This window comes from Harpegnathos saltator, unplaced genomic scaffold, assembly GCF_003227715.2.
Source record: "Harpegnathos saltator strain DR-91 unplaced genomic scaffold, Hsal_v8.6 scaffold779, whole genome shotgun sequence".
Taxonomy (NCBI): domain Eukaryota; kingdom Metazoa; phylum Arthropoda; class Insecta; order Hymenoptera; family Formicidae; genus Harpegnathos; species Harpegnathos saltator.
The window spans coordinates 46,417-71,141 of NW_020230625.1; the positions used below are offsets into that span (position 1 = coordinate 46,417).

General features: G+C 39.9%; 1 protein-coding gene across 1 annotated transcript in view; it reads left to right on the forward strand.

Annotated features, from left to right (window-relative positions):
- ImpE1 (Ecdysone-inducible gene E1) overlaps positions 1-23,968 on the forward strand; it is a 54,206-nt gene extending 30,238 nt beyond the window's left edge. The window contains exons 2-8 of the mRNA XM_011154546.3: positions 4,398-4,560; positions 5,039-5,170; positions 12,422-12,703; positions 14,976-15,194; positions 16,645-17,055; positions 17,461-17,715; positions 22,195-23,968. Of these exons, the coding sequence (XP_011152848.1) occupies positions 4,398-4,560; positions 5,039-5,170; positions 12,422-12,703; positions 14,976-15,194; positions 16,645-17,055; positions 17,461-17,715; positions 22,195-22,214 (1,482 nt within the window). The 3' untranslated portion in view covers positions 22,215-23,968. The remainder of the gene's footprint in view (positions 1-4,397; positions 4,561-5,038; positions 5,171-12,421; positions 12,704-14,975; positions 15,195-16,644; positions 17,056-17,460; positions 17,716-22,194) is intronic.
- Positions 23,969-24,725: the final 757 nt, after the last annotated feature.

Below are 24,725 nucleotides of genomic sequence, written 5' to 3' on the forward strand. Positions count from 1 at the left end.
CCGTCTTCTGCGAGAATAAAGCGGCGGGTAAAAGCACGTGCTAGTCCTTCGAGAGAGGCTGAAGGAGCGAGACGACAGTTTAGAAAAATGCACGAAGAGAGAAGCTAAGAGCATTCTTTGCCCGTGTTCCTCCGTTTCCTCTTTTAGAAGGCGAAGCCGAGGACTCCCCATGGGATTCCCCTATCCTTCGACGGATATATGTCCTCGAGAGCGACGATAAAGAGCCGCCGATCTCTCCCGATACGGCGATCGTGCGGACGTGCTTCTGCGACGCTGCCGATGACAACGACGACGACGATGCTCCGAGTCGCCGAGTCGTGGTCGCAATAACGTCGGCCAGGACCGGCCTGCGGTCCTGCGCGGCGCGCGTTATTTGCCTCACCAAGCCTTTACCGTTCGGCGCTCGTCAGCGAGATTCGCAGACTTTTCTCCGAATAAAATTACACACAGGCCGTCTGTAAGCGCGCCACGTCTAACGGTGCATACGCGCGCAACGGATGTCGTGTCACCTTGCGGTGCTCGAAGCGCGTGCAGGCCGCAAATCTGCAGCGCGATTCCGCATTTCCACTTCCACTTCCAGCGCCGTGGGTACCAAAGTCGCGCTCGAGCATTGTGTCTTTCGCCAGACCCGCGGGTTGCCGTACGCGCGCAAGGTAGGACCCTAGTAGCACACTTCATTGGCGTTATATTGGCGTTACATTGGCCACGGTGACATAAATTGGGGTTACATTGGTCCAATGTATCTCAATATACAGCCAACATTAGTTAGACATCAAATTACAATATATCGCCAATATTGCATAGCATTGTTATACCAATATTGACTTACATTGGGGTTACAGTGGCCCAATGTATCCCAATATGCAGCCAATATTGGTCAGATATCAAATTACAAGATATCGCCAATATTGCATAGCATTGTTATACCAGTGTTGACTTACATTGGGGTTACATTGGCCCAATGTATCCCAATATGCAGCCAATATTGGTTAGACATCAAATTACAAGATATCGCCAACATTGCATAGCATTGTTATACCAGTGTTGACATACGTTGGGATTACATTGGCCAATATTGGGGGCCCAAATTGTAGTCAATATTGGCCTAACAATATGTACTATTAGGGGAGGAGCAACGCCGTCGCACTGTGGGACGTTTGGCCTGAAAAGCTAGCCAAAAGCCAATTTTCTTAAAGTCATTTCTGCTTTACATGAGTGACTATCCTAGACAGTTGAATATCTGTAGAATAATGGGCCGCTATGCTTTTGTTCGTCCGCGATAACATGAAGTGGTTTGGTTAGTCGGAATTTAGACGTTATTCGTATTGTACGCATCAATTCTCAGCGCTTTATAACATACGATCTTCGATCAGAATTTTAAGGTGGCTTAAAAGTGGCAGCGCGAAATTTTTCGTTATTGATTGTTTCGAGGAAGATATGAAGAAACGTTTTAGATCATATTTATTACAATTGAATTGTTATTCACGTAGATGTACGATTTTGAAAATAATATTCAATAATGTATCTTTTCGCGTTCTCGATATCAAACTCGAAGGATTTACTTATATTTCAGGATCTATCCCTGTTACGTTTCTTGGATGAAATGAAAGAGTAATCTCTCCGGATAAAATATCAGAAAGAATTAGCCGCGAAAAACCGCGGATATAATTTTAGTAATTACTTTTGTTTCCCTAAACGTAAATTAGTTTTGTCTAAAGGTTATTTAGACATGAAGTTTCCTTTTGTTTCTTTTTGTTTTCTTTTTGTTTCCTTTTGTAATATGGACATAATCAACAGACTTCTACTAAGTTCTAACAAACGTTACTAACAAATATGAGACCCGTACCAAGAAAGAAATCTAAACCATTTTTAAAAGAAAGATTGGATATGCTTCTTCTCACTGGCTTCACGCCAAGAAGAGGAGATATTTCAATAGACGAAACTGATGTTGACTCTGAGGATGGAATACACTCATTAGATGAAGAAATTTGGAGTTTGTCTAGTTGAATACTTATTGATGTGGAATATTATGTTTTCTTAATTATTAAAATATTTTTACATATATATTTACATTTTATTTCATGAAAAGCTTATACGAAATCTTTATAATGATCATATATATAATTAGTAGCACGTTTTAAACCAAAATTCGTCAAAAAATAGTTTTGGCCAATTTTTTGGTACAAACATCCCACTATGCATCGGCGGGAAATCGCGTCACGATTTCGCAATTCCACGACGGACGGCGTCGCCGGTATTTTTCATGCTCCTGCGAGTTACGGCGGAGAATGTATCTCGCAGGAAACGTGACACTCGACGGAACTGCCTCGAGGTCACCGAGGAAAATTCCTCGGCGACCGCTTCGCCGAAGGATCCGCCGGCGGAAGGAAACGCGATGAACCTAACGATCTTGCAATGCAAAAGAATGAGATGGTTAATTCGCCCGACGCCGACGATGCTGCTCTTTGTCCGTTCGCCGGGCTCGTGGACGCGCGCAAAAGTGCACAAGCATTGTTTGCAGATCGTGGGAAACCGGGAAGCGATTACATACCGAAAGATAGAGTTAGAGAGAGAGAGAGAGAGAGAGAGTGGGGGGGAAGGGGGGCCGAGTAAACTGCGTGCTCGCTAGGCACCCACCCGGCGGAGAATGTGTGTTCAGAACGTGGAAGAGTAACTCGCGGAAGCAGTTCCTGGAAGGTCACGAGAATGCGCGAGCGAGGCGCGTCGTTGCACACGAGCGTCGCGTCCTCAACCTTTTGACGTGCGGCGTATGTGGGTTACGCGAGTGATAAGCGACGGGAGAGAAAAGCAGCCGCGAGTCGTGGTGGGACTTGACGAGCGAGCGAATAGATAGAAAACAAAAAAAAGGGATTCGCTGCAGAAGCGGAGCGATCGATATTTCCCTCTCGCTCGTTCCAGCTCGAGTTGCCGCCGAATCGCATAATTACTCGGGACTTCGTTAGCTCGACTCGAAAGCCCGCGGCGCATCTCTCTCCTCTTGAGGTCCCGGAAGTATTATTGGGTTGTCGGAAAAGTCATGACGTACTCTTTCTATGTTTTTCAAAGGTCATTTATTTACGTAAAGAACAAAGACCAATCAGTAATATATTGCCCGTTTTGTTCGATGACCTTTTGCCATCTTTCAGTGAGCTTCATAAGTCTTCGTTCATAGAAGAATCTGTCTTTATCGGCGAAAAACTGAACAAGGTGCTGATTTACAGTCTCATCTGAATTTAACGTTATAACGTTATATAACGTAAAGAGTTTTGAAGAGAGCGAAACAAGTGGAAGTCTAACGGCGCAAAGTCAGGCGAATATGGTGGGTGTGGCAACACAACCCGTCCAAGCTCCAATAATTTTTGACGGGTGATTAAACTTGTGTGTGGTCTCGCGTTGTCGTGATGAAACACAACTCCTTTACGATTAATGAGCTCTGGACGTTTCTGGATGATGGATTCGTTCAAACTGTCCAATTGCCGACGGTACACATTCGAATTGATTGGTTCCTTGGTAGGAGCTCGAAAAACACGATACCTTTAAAATCCTGACCACACTGAGAGCATCACCTTCCTCTGATGAATGTCTGCTTTCGATGTTGTTTGAGGCGAATTATCACCTCGGGACCAAGACCGTTTGCGCTCCACATTGTTGTAAACAATCCACTTCTCATCACCAGTTATCATTCGCTTCAAAAAAGGATTGTTCTTCTCACGTTTAATGAGTATATCGCAGATGTTTATACGCGCCGTCAAATGAACTTCTGTGAGTTCATGAAGAACCCAAATATCGAGCTTGCTTACGTATTCCAGCTTCTTCAGGCGGTCATGAACGCTTGAATGATGCATGTTTAATGTTTCTGCAATCTCTCGTGTCGTGTAACGAGTTGGATTCGATCAATGCCTTTATTTTATCGTCATCAACCTCGGTGAGCCTCCCTGACCGAGGAGCGTCGTTGAGATCAAAATCAACAGCACGGAATTTCGTGAACCATCGTTGGCACTGACGTTCTTGTATGAGCATTGTCACCGTAAACTTTACGCAACTTTTCACAAGTTTGACGCACGTTCTTCCCTTTATGGAAGTAAAACAGTAAAATATGGCGATAATGCAGTTTGGTCTTCCACCTTCAACTTGTTGTAAAATTTCCAAAACTCAACCAAATCGCTCAATTATTCTTTAGAATGAAACTAGAACTCAGCTTTCAAATGACATAGCAATAACATAGATGCGAATGACTCTAGTACTGCCAAAAATGAACTTAGCGCCATCTGTAGTAAAGGTGCGTCATGACTTTTCCGACAACCCATAGCTACGCCACTGGCTGACTCGCGCGCAACTGGGTCACCCGGTGGGGGGGGGGAGGGAGAGGGCACAATTCATCCTCAACCTTCTTGCAGAGACCGGCTTCACCCTCGCCCGCTACGACGAACGTGAAGCTCGGCGACGTGTGTAAGCGGGATCGAGACTGCGAGGTCGGCATCGCTAATAGCCACTGCCACTTGGGTTATTGCCGGTGTCAGCCGTTCTTCGCCGGCTACAATGGAACGCATTGTCTGGAGTGTAAGTCCGACGGAGCAGCCTCTCGTCCGCCTGAAAACCGCGCTGTTCTCGTCCCCTAAATAGATAGATACTCTTGCAGCACGTGCGCTTTGTAGCGAGCAGAGACTCGTCGGGGGTGGGTCGTCCTGACAAAAATTGACTAAACGAGCTGTAATTTGGTGCGGTTAACCCTGGATCGTCAGTGTCCATTGCGCCCTCGACTGGAGTTTCTCGGCTCCTTTCTTCGACAGTTTCAACAATTTGCAAACACTCATCTACTTCTCGTTCCTTCTCAGGGCTCTTCCGAAGAGAGCGAAGAGAAATTTTATTTACCGTCTTTTTTTTTTTAACGAATCCTTTCACTTCATTGATATCGCGACGACAAACCGGGATGAGATACAAAGAAATCGTTTTCTTACACGTTTCTGGGCGCGACGACAGGTTCTATGACAGTGGGCCGGCGGGAAAATCGCTCACTGAAAATCACTTAACATTTCAGCGACTCTGCTGGGCTACGATTGCCTCGTGAGAGAACAGTGCTCGCTGAAAGTGGCGAACAGTAGCTGCCTCGACGGCGTGTGCAGGTGCGAAGAGGGACACTTGCAATTCCGCAGGCACACTTGTCTCGGACGTAAGTCGGCATTATTAATCATCGTCGCTGTTCCGGTTTAGTAATTAATAACCGTTGAATCGATCGTTATTAATTAAGCGAATTCCTCCGCGCGCGCGCTACCGACGAGGCGTGCTCTCGCGTGGCCTTAATTCCGACGACCGGTGATGAATTAGAAATTGGCTAATTAACGTTACCTCATCGAGATCGTTATTGGCCTCATAACTTTCCCGCGAACGAGCGACCGGAAAGAAATCCGAGCGGAGTCTGCTCGGACGATCGCCGACGATCGCAGCGATTAACAAATTAACATCCAGAAAAAAAGTAATTTTAGAACGAGCGGAGTCATTTAAATTTTAGAGGATTTTATTCTTATATATGGCCTCAAGAGGAAAATATTATAAACATATTATTCTTAAAATTAGAAGGACCATATTTGATAAACTATATTTGACCAAATACTGGTTATTTTTTCGTTTATGTCTGGAGGTAGAGCATGACTGAACAAAAGAAGCCGACATTCAAATCAACATACTCCTCTTCATATAAGAGGAAAATTAATTGATACAAGAAGAAATCTTCTTGAAATAAGAAGAAAATATTGGGTTGGCAACTAAGTAATTGCAGATTTCACTGATAGATGGCGTTGAATTTTTAGGCATATTTACGTATTCGAAGTGTTAAACCTATATTGTTGTTTGATAATTGGTACTTCAATTGGCATTCAGTAAAGAAATTGTATCGATCGGTTGTGTAGTTTTTGTTTGGCGTCGGTTGACAAATGGAAAAGCAAAACGAGTATTTTCATTATATTTTGTTTTTTTTACTTCCGTAAAGGAAAAAACGCATCGCAAGTTCATAAAAAGTTATGTTCTATGTATGGACGAAACCTTAAAAGAACGGCAGTGTCAAAATTGGTTTGCTAAATTTCGGTCTAGTGATTTTTTACTCAAAGGTGAACAACGTTCTGATCGTCCAGGTGAAGTTGATGACGACCAAATCAAAGCAATAATCGATGCGGATCGTCATAGCACAACACGTGAGATTGCAGAGAAGCTCAATGTATCACACACATGCATTGAAAAGCGTTTAAAAGAATTTGGCTACGTAAAAATTCTCGATTTATGGGTTCCTCATGAACTTGAAGAAATTCACTTAACACAACGCATTGCTATCTGCGATTTGCTTATGAAACGAAAATGATCCATTTTTGAAACGATTGATAACTGGCGATGAAAAATGGGTTGTTTACAACAATGTCAATTGAAAAAAATCGTGGAGCAAGCAAGATGAACCAGCGCAAACAACATCCAAAGCTGATATTCATCAAAAGAAAGTTATGTTATCAGTTTGGTGGGATTACAAAGGAATTGTCTACTTTGAAATTTTACTACGCAACCAAACGATCAATTCAAATGTATATATTCAACAACTAGCCAAACTGAACAATGCAATTTAAGAAAAGCGACCAGAATTGGCAAATCGAAAAGGTATTGTGTTCCATCATGACGATGCAAGATCACACACATCTTGGTCACTCGGCAAAAATTATTAGAGCTTGGTTGGGATGTTTTGCCACATACAGTCCTGACCTTGCATCATCAGAGTATTATTTATTTTGTTCTTTGCAAAACTTCTTGAATTGTAAAAATTTCAACAATGATGACGATGTCAAATCGCACATGGTTCAGTTTTTTGCCGATAAAAACCAAACGTTTTATGAACGTGGAATTATGATGCAGTCTGGAAGATGGCAAAAGGTCATTGATAAAGATAGACAATATATTGCTACATAAAGTTATTTCGTTTCATGAAAAAATTGTCTTTTATTTTCTTAAATCTGCAAAAAGTCCGCAATTACTTAGTTGCCAAACCAATAGTTACAATAATATCTAATAAATCTTAGATGAATGGTTCACTTTATTCGCTCTATCGGACGGGGAATCCTTTTTCTGTAATAGGCTTCGCTTAGAATATGAGACTATGAGAAAAATCACTTTACAAATAAAATACTTTTTTTGGGTGAACTGCGCCGGATCCGATCTTTCTCATCATTGGTCCAGTGACTCCTTAGTGGAGGGTCTGCGAAAAATCCGGAAGAATTGGAGACATCATCGGCAATCGGCGTTCTAACGCGTCGCGATAGATCGATATGCGCCGTAATGAGCTGCCCACTCGCGTTGCTCGGGGATGCTGCACGTGTGTGGAGGAGTTACCTTCGCGTGACATTAAGACCGTCATTAACCGCGCGGAACAACGCATGTCGGTGAAAGGATCGACGATGAATAGCCACGACGAAGCGCGGTTAGAGTATCCTGCGGAGGAAATTCTAATTTATGCGATCTCCTCGACTACACGATGCGCATACACCGCGAAGAAGCGTCTTGAAAATGTATTCCCTGCGGAATATCGTCTTCACTCCACTGCGAATGATTCATCGTGATTCGTTTGCGATCGCTTACGTGACGCTCATTGCGGCGTTCTCGACGTTACGGGACATCGAGGCACGCTAATCATCCGATTTCTCGTTATCCTCGTCGGTATTCATTCCACGTAAAGTGTTTTATTTGCGCAGCAAAGAAACACGCGGTTTGTTGTTTACTAAAATTACTATTTTAACTCTTGCGATCCGAAACTATTACAGTGACGGGGGTTTCGTCTTTTTTCCTAATCTATTAGGAGGTTCAATTAATTCTAGTCGTAAATAGTTATTTTGTCAACTTTTTTATCTTTATTTTAAAGAAATGCTTAAATTTATATCGATCAGAATATTTTCCGTCGTTAGCTGTGACTTTTTCCATCTTTCTGGCAATATAGCGATTCCGCGACGAAAGAACGATCTGTCTTTCGAAGCAATCTAATCAGACACCCATTTTTGCACATGCTCGTAATTATTGAAGTGTGTATCTGCCAAAGCGTGTTGCATCGATCGGAATAGATAGTATCAGATGATATTACGTCTGGAGAGTACACTGGGTGCGAAAAAATTTCCCATTCAGCTCTAACAATGTTTGTTTAACGATTGGAGCAACATGAGGATGAGCATCATCGTGCAAAAGAATCACTTCGTGTCTATTTCTGGCTATCACTGGCCCTTCTTGCATCAATTCATCGTTCAATTTGTTCAATTGTTGCTGGTATCGCTCTCCCTGTAACTGTTTCATTCGGTTTTAGAAGCTCATAGTACACTACACTTTCCACATCCCACCAAATACAGAGCATTGCTTTGTGATCGTGAATGTTCCGTTTTGGTGTCGATGTCGATGGTTATCCTCTCGGAATCAACTCGTAATTTTTTCACTTTGAATTATCAAAATAAATCCACTTTTCATCTCCAGTTACAATTCATCACAAAAGATTTTTTGTCTGGTAAGCAAAGACATAACGATATTCAAACGATTTGCAATGGCACTTTCACTCAATTTAGTATGTGGAACCCAGTTGCCTTCCTTTTGGATTTTTCCCATGGTGTGTAAGCGTTTAGAAATTGTTGATTTATCGACGTTGAGTTGTTCAGTCAATTGTTTTTCCATTTGGGTGATGTTTTCATTCAATAATGCTTGCAATTCAGAATCTTTGAATTTTTTGATTGACCAGTACGTTCTTTGTCACTCAAATCGAAACCACCACTTTTGAATCATTGAAACCAAAATTTACAATTGGAATACGATGAAGCTTAATCACCATAAGTTGTAACAAACATTTCATGAGCTTCAGTTGCCGATTTTTTCAAATCAAAAAAAGTAATAAATGTCGAAAGTACAATTTTGTACGATCCATTTTAGACGCGTATAAACAATGAAACTGTCAGTAACAATAGCGCGCAAACTGTTATATGTCATAGAGAAATGTCAAATCTCTCAGTGTTGCCAGATTTCAACATTCGTACTACCATTAACTTGTTACTAAAGCCATCTATTGCTAAGGACTATTGCTAGTTATTAAAGCCATCTATTGCTCGGAACTAATTTAACCTCCTAATACACTCTTTGACGTGCATAAAGAGAATTCTAGTTTGAAAAATAAAGTAAACTTGGATGATTGGCTATGATATATTAGGTTGTTGCAGATGAAATGGCCATTTTTGAATTTTGAATTTCAACTTTTATTCGACACATTTTATATACAGAGTGAGGAAAAAATATGGAAACCCTTAAAAATCTCGAAAGATATAAGTTTTACAGAAAAGTGTTACGGACAAAAGTTATAAAACTCAAAACAATGTATTTACTGATCTTATCAGTTTGACCTTAAATAGCGTTACCAAGGTCAGGTCAAGATCAAATTATCTTTTTTTTTAATAGAAACTGTCATTTTCTAGTCTATCATCTTTTTCTACCAATTAATTTGAATAACTTTTGTCTGAAATATTTTTTTATTTACCTAATATTTTTGTTTAGATATCTAAGGAAAACTTGATGACTTTTCCAATACTTAACTTACGATATCTCGCTATTTATCAGAAGAAAAAATGATACTAGACTTTTTTACTCTATTTGGTCTCAAGAACATATTGTTACAATAGTTCTCTAACTTTTGTTAATTTATTGATTTTTGGAAATTTCAAAATCATCAAATTAACAAAAATCAGGGTGCTATTGTAACAATATATTCTTGAGACCAAGTAGAGTAAAAAAGTCTAATAGCATTTTTTCTCCCGACAAATAGTTGGCGAGCTAAATATCTCAAAAAATATTAGGTGAATAAAAAAATGTTTAGACAAAAGTTGTTCAAATTAATTGGTATAAAAAGATGATGTGATAAAAAATTGGGGTTTGTGTTTAAAAAAATAAATTGACCTTAACCTGACCTTGGCAACGCCACTCAAGATCAAACTGATAAAATCAGTAAATACGTCGTCTTGAGCGTTATAATTTTTGGCTGAAACACTTTTCTGTAAAACTTATATCTTTCGAGATTTTTAAGGGTTTCCATCTTTTTTCTTCACCATGTACATTTTGTCAATCGAAATAGTCTCTATCCATCTCAATACAACTCTCCCAACGTGATATTTAAGCGCATCAATGCCATTCACGTAAAAATCGGAAGAGCGAGATGCAAGAAATTCGTCGAATGCACTTTTCACGTTACTTTCGTGACATATGGTATATGATATAACATTCAAAAGGTTTTAGCCGTCATTCATTGTTTCTTAAAAAATTATTAACGAAAGAACTTTTATAAATAGAGCCTATTTTTAAAGAATTTTTAAAGAATTTTTGAAGAATCATAAAGAAAATGTTTAATAACTCAATATAAGCGAGAGAAGGAACTTTGTCCCTCTTTGTATATCCCTCCTCGTAAAAAACCTAACCTAACTTAATTTAATCTTAAAACTCACAACGTCCAGTTATATGCAAAAATGTATAAGTTTGATTAGATTATGTTAAACTAGGCTTTTTTCAAGGTGGGATTACAGAAGAAGGGACCTGCCCCTCCTCCACTTATATGTACAATACTATTTAAAATATAGACTGTGTCGGAAAAATAGGCTCCATTTATGAAACTGTTTTGTTCATAACTTTTTAATAAACAATGAGCGACGGTTGAGACAGAGCTTCTGAAAGTTATTCAAAAGAGTAACTCTTATAAGTCAAAGTCAAAGTCATAGGAAGTGGGTATCCCCTAACATAAAGTTTTATCTAATCTTTGAAAATGACTACAAAAAACGCAACAATTTTTTGGCAAATATTGAAGAAATTACAACTTATGGCCATGTGTTACGTCCTGGAGAAGGAACGCAACTTGACGCTTGCTTTCACAAGCTCCGACGTACTCGCAAGTTTGCGGTGCAGATCAAGAATCGGAATGACCCCTTTATCTGGCGCGGACGTACGTCGGTGGTCCTTTATTTAGGTCAAGGAATTGAATCCTTTTACCTGAGATAGGACCATGAGCGACAGTTGAGGGAAGAGAGAATTTTTTGTTGAGAATAATTAGTTGGAAAACGTGATTGGCTTACAATTACAAAAAACTTGTTTTATTGATGATTAGACGGAAGTTCACAATGAAATAAAATTTGTAAGATTTTATAATGTGTACGTATACATATATGTATAAACAATCACGGTTTGAGCAAAATTCCGTGTTCGTTATATCCGACTGTGATTGAAAAGATTGGGCCACTGACACCGAATTTCACAATTAAGGAGGAATGCCAAGGGGAATAGAGAAAAGGAAGAAAAAGGAAAGGAAAAGAAAAGAGAGAGAGAAGAAAAGAAGAAAAATGAAAAGAAAGGGGTCATTCAGGTAAAAGAAAGTATAAATAACTTACTGCTGGATCTATGCTATTTGTCGGAAATGAAGAGTGTAATTGCTGCGTGTCTGTGAGGATGGACCCAAGTTTTGTGCCAAGAATAGGAAGCTGGTTTCCGCTGGATCACGATGGTCCAAAAATGCACGAGATCGTTGCACAGAATAATTAACAACTGAAGAAACACTGATCTGTCTAAGCCACTAGTAGGCTAGATTGTTAGGAGACTCTGAAGGGGTGCTGAAGAGAAGCTTCTGTCCTGGCTGCGGATCGGTCGAGAAGTGTCTTGGCCTTTTGGCTTGGCTTGACTTTTCTCAAAACGTCAGCTCGGTTGAGAGAGTGGAGAGAGTGGTTTTAAGAAATTGTTTCGGAAATCTAATTTTCATGCCCAAATATGGTCATAGGAGTGTGCTTCGAATGTTTTTTAGAGGTGGGGGTTAAGAATACGTTGCAGTGTCTTTAAGATAATTTTGTAGGAGATAGGATGCATATGGCAATAAGAGGATTTCGAGAGTCTTTTGTTTAAGAAAAACGTGGCAGCAATCTTAAGAAGGAAATATCGATATTTCTAAGAAGGATGTCGCGATACTGTTATCGTTGTCTAAGCGCGTGGGAAACAAGATCGGAGTTGGTTCAAGATTGTTAATATTTCCGGACCATCGAAACTTCCAGAGATCGCGTCGTGTGATAACATGCCTGAGCGCATCCGACCATATAATAAGTAATAATAAATTCAATTTTCCTTATTTATAAAAGAAGTCTAGAGTGCGCGGAGTCCGCAGGACGTAACACATGTTTTTCGTACCGTTTACCCCATAAAAGTCGACGCGAAAAGTTAAAGTTATGAAATGATGTATCCTCGAACAACGAAACTTGGGCGTGTTGACATATGCGACGTCGTGCCGTATCGCGCGCAACCAGACGAGGAGACCCGGGAAATGTCGGCGTTGCTCGCGACGATTGAAGTTGACTGGTGGATGCGCGAGTCTGTAAGTCGTAGAACGAATCTAATTTTGCAGCCGCGAAACTCGGCCAGGTATGTTACGAGCACGCTCACTGTCGCCTTTGGGACCCGGAATCGCATTGCGATTTCCTCATTCCGGATTTGTTCGGTCGCTGCCAATGCACCGCGCCAATGCGCCGCGATGGCGACGTATGCCAGCCTGACATTCTGGTGAGGCCAGCGCCGCTTCCGGAGCATCTGCCATCGTTCCAGGTGCCGATCGAGGATGTCACCGAGTACGAGCACGACAAGGAGACCGTAGGCGAAGGACAAAAGACCGAGGCTGAGCAAGACACGGGTATGTGTATAACGTCGGAATTGGATCACTCGGTTACTTACTGCAACTCTGTTAGCCTGACGGCTAAAGTTGCTTCTCCTTTTCGATCGCGCTCGAGCTATTCGCGAAAGTTCATTTCTCAATCCTGTTGTGGTCCTGTTTGCCAATAAAATGACAATAAAGGACTCGGTTCATGAACGTACAGTTTTAGCCAGTTCACTGGTGACCCGAAATTAACGTTTTGTGCCAAAATTGGTGCCAAAGAGAAAATAATTTCGTATTTTTGGGTCGCGATAATGACTCCAGAGTCGAAATTACAAAATTCAAAATTATGGATTTCTTAAATTTGAATCCGGATTCATAGTCAACGACTCAAAAAAACATGCCAAGTTTCCTGCAAATCCGTTGAAAATTGGCAAAGCTATTCATGGCGTTCGTATACGAGTCATTGGTATTTGGCACATCATTTTTCCGCCCATATATGAATTATTAGCGGTAAACTGGTTATAGTTCGAATCACCAAATTGATAAATATATTCGTTCGTCCGTTTGATCAAACACCGCACGATTTTAACCGCTTCGTTGGCACTCACGCACTTTTGTGTCAAAATAAAGACGTGCCATAAATGGCATTGACGCACTAATGCGCACATCGTTTATTTTTTTATTGACTGATCCGATTTTCGTAAAAATTGGTACTCTGAGGTTTCTGGATAAGAATTTGAGGTCAAAATGGCAATTCAAAATGGCAGATCCAAAATGGCGGACCAAAAAAATAAAAATCTATTTATTTATCCTTCTAAAATTATTTTTAAAATTTCATGTACTCTTATAGGATTTTATTTTATAAATATCAGTTTTACGAAATAACTTTTACGAAAATCTTCATAGAATTTACATCTTTATTAAATTTCTAAAAAAAATATAGTCGCTATATTACATATGTACTGTCTTGAATTTTCAAGTTTTAAACTCAGATTCGTTTTTAGCATCTGAAAAACCTATAGATATCGAATTTCACAATAATCACAACAATTTCCTTTTTTTGACTACCATATTGGATCCGCCATTTTGAATCTTGAAATCCATATTCAGCAACTTGGAAAACTTCTACATATCGAATTTCATGAAAAATAAGATACATTTTGTGGCCGCCATTTTGGATTCGCCATTTTGAATGTTCATATTTTGACCTCAAATTCGTACTCAGCCATCGAACATTCTAGTACCGACGTTTACAAAAATCAAGCATGATTTATATGTTGCTATTTTCAGTCAGTTGATGCTATTTCTCAGCGCCAGCTAAGTAGTTAATAGCCCACTCGAAAGTTTAATTAGGCAGAAAAATATGAGCGCACTTTCTCCCAAAGGTGATCATCCTAATATCTTAATATAACGTGAATTGAAATCGACGTGCAAGTAACGCTAAAAGTTCGTAGCAGCTCATGCTAATACATCGGAAGGTCATTTCTCATCAATCAAAGCGGTTTTCGCTATTCATCTATTTGCTTGGTGAGTCGACTCGATTAATTATACATCGATAAGCGGATTCTGCTCGCCGGACGAGGAAGCGAATCTCCGTCTCCGTCGCGAAGAAAACGAGAAGAAAACGCTGCTGAAGCACGTTCACGGGATCAGAGACGCTCCCTAGAGTTCACGCTCTATTGAGTGCGCGAACTTGCGTACGGATAAATGAGCAAACATGAGGTACCTGACTTCTCCATAAGCCACTTAGCATTCCCCTGGTGTAACCTTCGGTCGCGTACGTTATATGGGAATCGCATCGGGCCGCATCATTGCTCTCCCTGTGTTCGCGCGCCTTTTATCCGGTAATCAGCTTTTCCGTGTGCGCAAGACGCAGCGGGAGTCCCGAGGCGAGAAGCGGTTTCGTATTCCGGCCCGAAAGCGCCTGAACGGATTAACGAGATAGGCTGATTCGCATTCTTAATTAGCGCGATCATTAGTGGAACATAACGAGTGGCATTTCCCTGCGAACGCACGAAGAAAACTTTCTGCTGCGCGAGGGTGATGTGTGTGTGTGTGTGTGTGTGTGTGCATGCGCGCGCATGCATGTCACAATCGCACACACGAGACTTCATTATCTTTCAAGTTCCTTTACTTTCGCCGCTTTTAAGAACTCGTTTATGCGACAACTGCCTCACGAATGCCACATGAACTCATTAGCTCAGCTAATAAACAACAGTTTTCTATGACGATTACGAGCTCTCCTTGCATGTTACTATGGTGATTCATGAATCGCAAGAGGTACTTTCCTAATGCTGTTCTCGGACAGGTGTCCAATTGTCCTGGCTGAAGAATGCAACGATGCTGCTATCGACGGAAGCGCCCAGTCAGCTGATACCAGTAAACCTGGTGACCAGACCGTCGTTGAACCTGAGACCCGGATCCAACGATCGTCCCGGACCAAACGAGCTGCCCGACGACGACGATGCCATCGTCATCGAGGCGGAGATCACCGAGCCTGCTTACGTGACATCCACTTCGACGTCCGGTAAGTCGTAAGAACCTTTCGAATAATGTCCAACGTGTGACATAATTGAGAGAAACCGAAGATCTCGGCATTAAAGCCCTGGATTAACCCTTTGAAGCACGAATTTTTCTATGCAATAATAAAAGAAACTGATTATGTATATAGGGGTTTTCTGGGTCGCTGATTATGAATCTGGAGTCAAAATTTTAAAATTCAAAATGGCGTATTTAATGTGGCGACTTCAAATGACTAACTTTGATGTGATATTATGGATATATATCAATCTCGGTATATATATGTTTTATTCGATCGTGGATGACAAATAGAGAGTCAAAATTAAAAAATTAAAAATGGCGGATCTAATATGGCGACTTCAAATGGTTAACTTTGATATGATGATATTATGGATTTTAATTTCGGAAATCTGATAAATTCGTGATTAGCGACCCAGAAAACCTCTATGTACCTATTTCTATCAAAATCGAAGGATTTTGAACATTTTTATCCACCATATTGCATCCGCCATTTTGAATTTCGAAATTCTGACCCCGAATTCGAAATCGGCGACCTCAGAAACGTAAAATAAACAAGTTTCGTTACGACTGTTTTTATCACCCCGTTAAATGAATTTTTAATAAAAAATATATAATTTTATGCAATTTGTTTGTATTTACAGGATGCTTAAATTAAAAAAAAAATAACATTTTACATTTTAAGTACATATATCAATATCTAATATATCTTAGAAGTGATAAAAATTCAGACGAAAATATCAAATAGATAGCTTAAATAATTAAAAATGAAGAGAGAAAAGGTGAGATTGTAGGATCCTACAATGCTTCAAAGGGTTAAGAAAGAAGCGCAAACGTTACCTCCTCCATGCTTCTCATGGTCGCCTTGGTTGGGCCCACAGCTGTCCATTTGTAAACAAAGCAACCTGCATATCCGATGCAATTGAAAGTCACTCAGAAATGTTCTTATTTTAATTCCAATATTGTAATTAACGTTAAGTAAGAGATTCTTCAAATTATGGAATATCATATCGAGTTGAGAAGACCACCTTGGCACCAACGTGACATCAACGTTATTTCGTTAAAGTAAGGTTATTATCATAGTATGATTTTTTATTTGCCTGATGGATGTCTAAAATGTTTTTTGTTTTATAAGGAAATAACGTTACAAATATATTATTTTGTCACTTACGATATATCAGTTGAGATTTGGTTCCATACAAGATTCATCACGGGACCAATATGGCGGTCGGCCAATCGGCAAGCGAGACATCGCTTATGCTTCTTTCTTAATTTAGAGCTTTACTCGGCACTAAGAAGAAATAAAAATTGAATTAAGAAGAAAAAGTAAGACGAAGAAATAAATTCGCGGGTCAAAATCTCGACGAGAGAACGACGTTCCTGATGTCTCAGTTTCTACCTGCGGAAGTCATTCGGCGAGCATGACCTTTATGTTCCAGCTCCGATCAAGACGGATCGGCACGAGAGCACGATCATGACGGCAGTCAGCCTCGGCTTGGCCTGCATCGCCGACCTGGAGTGCCGAATGGCGGACCCGCTGTCACGCTGCATCGGCGGCGTCTGCGACTGCAGCCTGCCGACCAACGAAAGTTGCAGCGCGCGCAGGACCGGCTGCGCGCCCGGCACGTTCCAGTGCCGATCGTCCGGGAGCTGCATCAGCTGGTTCTTCGTCTGCGACGGGCGTGCCGACTGCGCCGACGGTTCCGACGAGGAGTGCACCGGCGCGATTTGCCCGGCGCAGGCCTTCAGCTGCAACGACAGCAACATCTGCATCTCGAGGGCAGGGGTCTGCGACGGCAATCGCGATTGTCCACGCGGCGAGGACGAAATCGGCTGCAACAACCGACGAAGTTGGTATCCGCATCGTGAAAACACACCCACGGCATTCGTCCTTCTTTCATGATCACTCGCATCGACGCGATTAATCTCTCTCTTCTCGCAAAACGAGAACGCGGCGTTAGCAGTTTTGTGATCTTAGGGTCGCGAATGGAGCAACATCGACTCGATATGTTTTAGACTTGCCATATTTTTTGAAATTTGCCAGGAAAATTTAGGAGGATTTGATAGAAAAAAAAAATATGTCCAATTTCCAATCAAGTTAACATCATTCGAATCGAAGGACCAATATACTCGAAGCTCTTACGATTAGAATCCTCCGCGTTCCTTCGAGACTGTCGAATGTTTCGCTTGATCAACACGTGCTCCTGGCATGTCGCCTGAATTTCCATGTGCCTCTTCACGACTCGTTTGCGCAGAATGTCCCGAGGGTGCGTTCAGATGCAACAACGGCCAGTGCCTGCCGGCTTACGAGTTCTGCAACGCGGTGGTGTCCTGCAGAGATGGCAGCGACGAGCCCAGGGGAGCGTGCAGGACGCGCAATCGCGGCAGGATCACCCCGAGATTCTGTCCGTTCAGGTGCGACAACGGCAGGTGTCGTTCCGACGCGATAACCTGCAGCGGCCGAGACGGGTGTGGCGACGGCTCCGACGAGAAACACTGCAGCGTCTGCAGTAAGTACATTTCCTTTTCCTTCGAGACGCGTGGAAGAAATGCGTCGTAAGAACACCTCGTCGCGTTATATCTTTAATTAGAAAATTATCTCGTCCGCGAAGAAAGCTAGAGGAACGCAATTTTTCCAATTTTCCGTCTGGAGGGATTTAACGGTACACCTTTTCCCCCGAGATTTTTATTCGTGTCTCGCTTGTGCAGCTATTTTGACGTGAAACTAATAGCAGCATCGCGGATTAAGAGGTTATATGCAGTCAGGAGACCAAAAAGAGTGGGATTTTGGATGGTTTTCTTTTAACTGAGGTTTTTATTTTATACAAATATATACATTTGAAAAAATAACACTTTAAGAATGTCTAAACATTTTTTTGAATCAAAATTTTAATTTATAAGCGCGTAGTAGCCAATCTCCGCCCCTCAGGTGCCTTTTAAAAAAATGTAATATGCGGTGAGCAACGTAACTGAAAGCCTAATCATCCGAAATCAAAAAATCAAACAGATTTCACTAGTATATGATAATAGCTAGTGATCAATCGTTCGGTTTTGCAAATTATTGTTTTGCAAAATTTGCAACAATATGGTGGCTCTTTAAAATTAATGTTTTGACTTTTACCAAAAATATTGCTTATTTTTTGGTCGTAAAATAGACAATATTTACCAGAAATATAAATTCATCGATCAACTACGGGATGTTTATATTTAAAATAAGTACGTAAAATTTCAAAGTGATCGGTGCTGCAGTTTTTAAGAGATATCTTGCTCACCAACTTTAAAATGTCATTTTGAGAAAACCGCGTTTAAAGTTTTAATAGTGAATAACATGTATTAATTTTTTTCTTAACTTACACAGTATCGTCTATTGCAGGCCCATACACTTTAAAATAAAAAAGTAAAATAAGTGGGGATTCCCCAGGTAGTTATAATAGAGGGGGAGGCGGAGCAGATGTTTCTCCGAGCGCTCGGAGGAACGCATGCATAGCAGCCTATATCTCGGCGAATTTTACTCGAATGAACTTGAAATTTTTACAGAATATTCTTGAAATAATATATTTTTAGAAAAAAATATTTTTGAAAAACCGATATTTTCGACGTCACTGACTGTATGTAAAACCCCTTAAAAGGCTACAAGTGGCACTTGTGAGAGACAAGTATGCGCGAAAAGTTCCGCGTGCCACGGCGAAATAAACAAATGAAATGCCACTTGTGAGAACACGGCCTTCTCCGCGGACGGGATTTTTATTCACGGGCAATTACGAGTTTGTTTACGTTGAATAAACAACGACGTGCGGCGGCAACATACTCGCGCGAGCCGACGCACCCATCTCGTGGGGGCGTCGTTTAGATCCGCGCGCGCTTCGCTTCCTTGAAGTTAACGCGAGGCGGAGTTACGCTCGCGTGTAATTAGAGCGGGATGCATCGATTACGCGCTATCTTCCGCAATAATCTACACGCATCCGGAAGAATAGTGCGAAATTACATAAATGAATTAGTCATAAACAAGCGCGTATAGCCCGAGACGGAAATAATTCAGGCGCGATCCGGAGGCATCGTCCGTGCAGGCCGGCCTCGCGCGGTTTATTTCGCGCGACCGAGATACAGTGACCATTGCATTCCAGTGCGCCGGCGGAACAATAGCGGAATAATGCGGGATACTCGCGGGGACGTTCTCAAAGGGGCGATGCGCGCGCGCGTGCGGAGAGTGCTCGAGTCTCTTGGTTTTACGTTGGACGTGGAAAAAGGCTTGAAACGCCGGAGAGACAGACCTAAATGTCTTATCGGTGAAAAAGTTTGGTTCCATTTCCGAGCGGAGTGAAATCTCGGTCGTTTTCCGCCGACATTCGAGACGCGGCATTTGTCCGCCTTTTTCTTAAGAGAGAAACGCGGCCGAGGAAAGCGGAAAATCGAATTGGACTTTTTCACCGAGCCGACCGTCGCATCGAGACGGATGAACTTGCGCGTGAATTAACCCTTTCAGTTACAGTTTCTTCTACCTGACGGATTTCTTGCAGGTGAAATCTCGCATTCACTATGCTTTTTGGCTCGCTGATTACAAATTTAATTCACCCAAAAAAGAGTGATTTCAGAATTAGCGGAATCGTCTAAATTTTAGAGAATTTTATTCTCATATGTGTGGCCTCAAGAGGATTCCTCTAAAATTAAGAGGAAAATATTATAAACACAACTTCAAAGTTAGAGGAATTATATGTTATATGTATAATGCAAATCTTATTGATTTTAATATAAATTTTCTCTTACACACAGATTATTTAATATTTCCTTTAAGAGGATTATTATTTATTCTTACTGTAGTTCATTTTTACTGATTATATGTTCTTTTATAGGGAAAGGAAAGAAAAGTATTATGAAATTGTCCGGAAAAAATTCTAGTTAATTTTTTTATTTTCAGTTAGAAAAGTAGGAAAAAACATAAATTTGTAATTTTAAGTTTATTTCTAAATGGCAACGCGTTAAAGTAGTGTGCAACGCGATACGATAAATGGATATACACAGGATGTCTCATTTTAAAGTTTTCACTAAAATATCTCTTTCAAAATCATTAAATTAACAAAACTTAGGTCGGTTAAATTTCCAAAGGTCGATAAATTAGCAAAAGATAAGGCATTATTGCATCAATATATTCTTGAGACCAAATAGAGTAAAAGAATCCTATACTATTTTTCTCTTTCGACAAACAGTTAGCGAGATATCGTAAGTTAAATATTGAAAAAGTTACCAAGTTATCCTTAAATATCTCAAAAAACATTAGGCAAATAAAAAAATGTTTTAGACAAAAGTTGTTCAAATTAATTGGTAAAAAAATATGATGTAATGAAAATTTGAGGTTCCCATCTAAAAGAAAAGGGATGATTAGTGAATATCTTAAAAGTGGCTGTAAACAAAATGATATCGCTGTCTTATGTTCCTCTTCAAACCAAACAACTTTTGTCCAAAACATTTTTTTCTTAAATGCTTTCCTAAAGTGATATTTTAGTGGAAACTTTAAAATGGGACCCTATATGTGTATTTACGCTGAAATATAAGCCAGTATGTCTTTAAGTTGATTTTCTCCAAAAATTTTTGAACTTCATTCATAATGAGACAATTGGAAAGAACAACACAAATTGAATAACGATCTCTCTTCTTTTTTCTTGCTCTAGACACTGTCTATAAAATAATGTGGCGACGATCGTCATATCCATAGAGAGAATGTCTCTGTGTGAGTAGATGGAAGAGGAAAAACGTTGACAAACATTCCTTTTGATGTAAGAAGAAAATGAATTGATATAAGAGGAAATCCTCTTGCAATAAGAGAAAAACAGTTAGAATAATATCTAATAAATTTTAGATCAGTGGTTTATTTTAATCGCCCTATCGAAAGAGGAATCTTTTTCCTATAAAAGGCTTCGCTTAGAATATGAGACTATGGGAAAAGTTACTTTACAAATTGAATACTTTTTTTTGGGGTGAAAGTCGGATTTCAAAAATTTTAAATGACAAATCCAATATGGCTGCCATATAGAGAGAAATTAATACAAGTCTGAATAAATATTCAATATATAATTCAGATCAACACGATATAAAGGTTTCTTTGGTCTTTAATTACGAATTTTTTGTCGGATTTACAAAATTCATTCAAATAATTTATTTAGAAAAAAAATCTAGCTTGCGAAAAATTCTAGGAAAAATATATATCATATTTTGACACGTGAAGAATATTCAGTAAAATTTTCAATCTTCAATCTTAAATATTTTCCACGAAAGCAAATTCTCTTTTAAATCGTCTCTTGTCAGCTTTATTTGTAAAATTATAATTATTGCAATTTATAAATGATTGAAACGAATAATCGGATATAGGAACCATGCAAAGTAAATATTAATATGGTAGAAAAATATAAGACCCTACTCATTTTCATCAAACTGCAAATAGCAAATCGTAACAGAGAAAGAAAAAAAGCTGACAAGATATTAGATTGTGCAAAAATAATTATAATTTTCATCATTTTAAGATTGGCGCCGGTTCTTTTATTTACCGTTATCTTTTCCAGAATTCTATCTTGTAACAATAAACGAACTTCCTACATGGCAGCCATATTGAATCTGTTGTTTTGAATTTTTTAAATCTGACTTTAAATTTGTAATCAGCGAATAAGTAAACTTGTTTCCCGTTGGAATAAGTATATGCAGGCCAATGGTTTTTATTTTGATTAATAAATATAATTTTTAACTGATATGTGCGTCTTTATACTCGATACATAAACACCGCAATTATTTTACCACCAACTTAATATATCTGTCACATAGAGTGTGAACAAACTAACAAAAACGCGAACGAAACGATTATGTTATGTCTCGTCTCCCTTTGAATATATCGATCGCTTGTCCGTCGCTTATCATTCCCTATGTGGGCGCGGCATCCTACATTAACGTCGATAAGCGCCCGTTCATAACAGGATGCCGATTATCGAGCCGGCATGTTGCAGGATGCAGCGGAACGGTCTAATCTCGGCTGGCTGACCTCTGTCGTGTCGTGTCGCACCGTCGGACAAAAGGATGGAAGGAGAGGGCGCGCGCGAGAGGGAGAGAGTGTATGTATGTATGTATGTATGTATGTATATGTGTGTGGAAGGAAGGAAGAGGTCAGACCAAACCGACTCGTCGATGGTTTCGCCAAGTAAGTGCTCGAGCATTGTGGCGGGCACAAAAGTAAGTGTGACCAAAGATCGTTAAGCCGTATCGGCGACTCTGGCTTTCAACGCTCCGCGATCTCGAGACCAAGAGGACCGTTTTTACTCGGCCGGGCTCGAGTCCAGCTTTCAGGACATACTTGCAGCATAAGAGAGAGAGAGAGAGAGAGAGAGAGAGAGAGAGAGAGAGAGAGAGAGAGAGAGAGAGAGAGAGAGAGAGAGAGAGAGACGGAGGGAAACCCTCCGTCTCGCCTCCTGCGTTCAGTCCTCGTTAAGTCGAACCGAGCCAGTGACCGCCGTAGCGAGTCTCGGGAGTGCTCTCGGGAGAAATGATTGCGCTCGTGTAATAATGGGACTTAATCGCGTATAATGATACCGTAAGACGGGGTTAGTTTGCACAGACGGTCGGGTAACTCCGCGCGAGTGGCGAAGAGTGTAGCCGGGGCTAATCTCCTCTCGGGAGCGTCTGTGTCCGAAGCGCGAAATGTTATTCGTTCCTCATATCGGGGTTCCCTTCTTTGTCTTTCACGGGCAAACGCGATTAATGCTGCGTAAACCAGGCTGAAGCGAGAGATAAGACTCGTTGTCGGTGGTATCGATTCTCTCGAGGTCTTAACGAGGACATGGACTTTTAGCGAGTTTCGGGCCGTAAACTCGGTGATGCCAGGCAATTTTCCCCCCTCCCCAAAAAAACCGACGAAAACTCCAAGTTCCGGATATACGTTTTCACGCACCCTGCACTTAGCGCGGAGGACGTAGCATCGCGACCCCTCCCGAAAGCTTTTCGAATAGCGTAACGTCCATTAACACGACCGACACCTTTGCAATTCTAACTGAGAGCCGCCTAACATCGATAACAATCGGAAGATTTCCACGTATAATTTCTAAAATTCAAGTTTTTTTTTTAAACAAGATTAAAAATTTGACGTTCCTTTAGCAAGCGTGGCTTGTGCTTCTTGTGCGATAATAAGGTAAACATATCGAATCACACCACGTTAATTCATTGAGTCACGCAATTAAGTGAGTAGTCGATGATTCTCACAAAAATCATAATTTCATTCGTTTTTAGGGTCGCTGAGTTCGAATCTGCCATCAGAATTTCGAAAAAATACGAACCAAGATGGAGGATGCAATATGGCATTTGAAAGGATATTTAGTTGACGAATCCGTACAAAAATTATTATTCTTCGCATTTTTGGGGTTACTGAGTTCGAATCTGTTATTCGAATTTGGAAAAAATGGAATCCAACATGTCCGACACAATTGTGTGCGAAATAAGCATATATTTCCAAAAAATATGATGCTTACTATATACGGATGATTGTTACTTAAGAACAAATAGAAATACTTATTTCATTGAGAAGATTGAATTCCTAGGTCAATTCTAATAACAAATTCGTGTTTAGCACATCCAAATTTATATAGAAACATGTGTCACTTTCTTTGCAAAGAAAAATCATCATTTGTCGGAATAATAATAAATAAATTATTTATAGCAAAATATTCGACAAATTTTCAAACTATCTGCACATATGTAACGAATTCAAGACTATGAATGTAAAGAGAAAAACGTTGAAAATTATCAAATTCAACGCTATTCCACAATTTTTGTGTTTTTCTTCAATATTTTGTTTATATCATGAAAAATATTAATATAACAAAAATTTATTAACGGATTCGTATAATCAGCGACTTTAAAATGATAAATATAATATAGAAAACTGCTTCTTTGTGGAAAAACAATATTTAGAATATCAACTTTTCAGCGCAATTCTACAAATTTTCGAAATTTAGCTTCAATATTTTGTTTAAAACAAAAAAGATACTTTATTTTACCCAAATCTGATAGCGGATTAGTAATTAGCAACCTCAAAAACATAAATTCAGGTGAAACAAACAGTATGTTTATGGGGAATATTTATTCAGCAACGAATTTATTCTAAAACAAATGCTTTTTTGTCTTAATTTGCTTATAACAAAGAAAATATAAACAATATTGCGAAAATCAATGAACACTTATCATAATTAAGTATTCAAATAGTGGATAAGCAAAAAAGAATCATTAAAATTGATGAATTCTGTGAAATATAATCGAAAAATGAAGAAAATATAGGCGGACATATGTGTCCCGCTGTGACGCAAAGGGTTAAGCAAAGACTAATTTTTGAAAGTTTACTTTTAAAATATAGTTTATTAAAAAAAAAATAAAATGATGTTAGGCAAGACTATGAATCTTATTAAAAGTTATTATTTTGTAAATTAACGAAAACACACATACAAATTAGAAATAAACAAGATTATTTATTTATATAAAAGAATTAAATGTG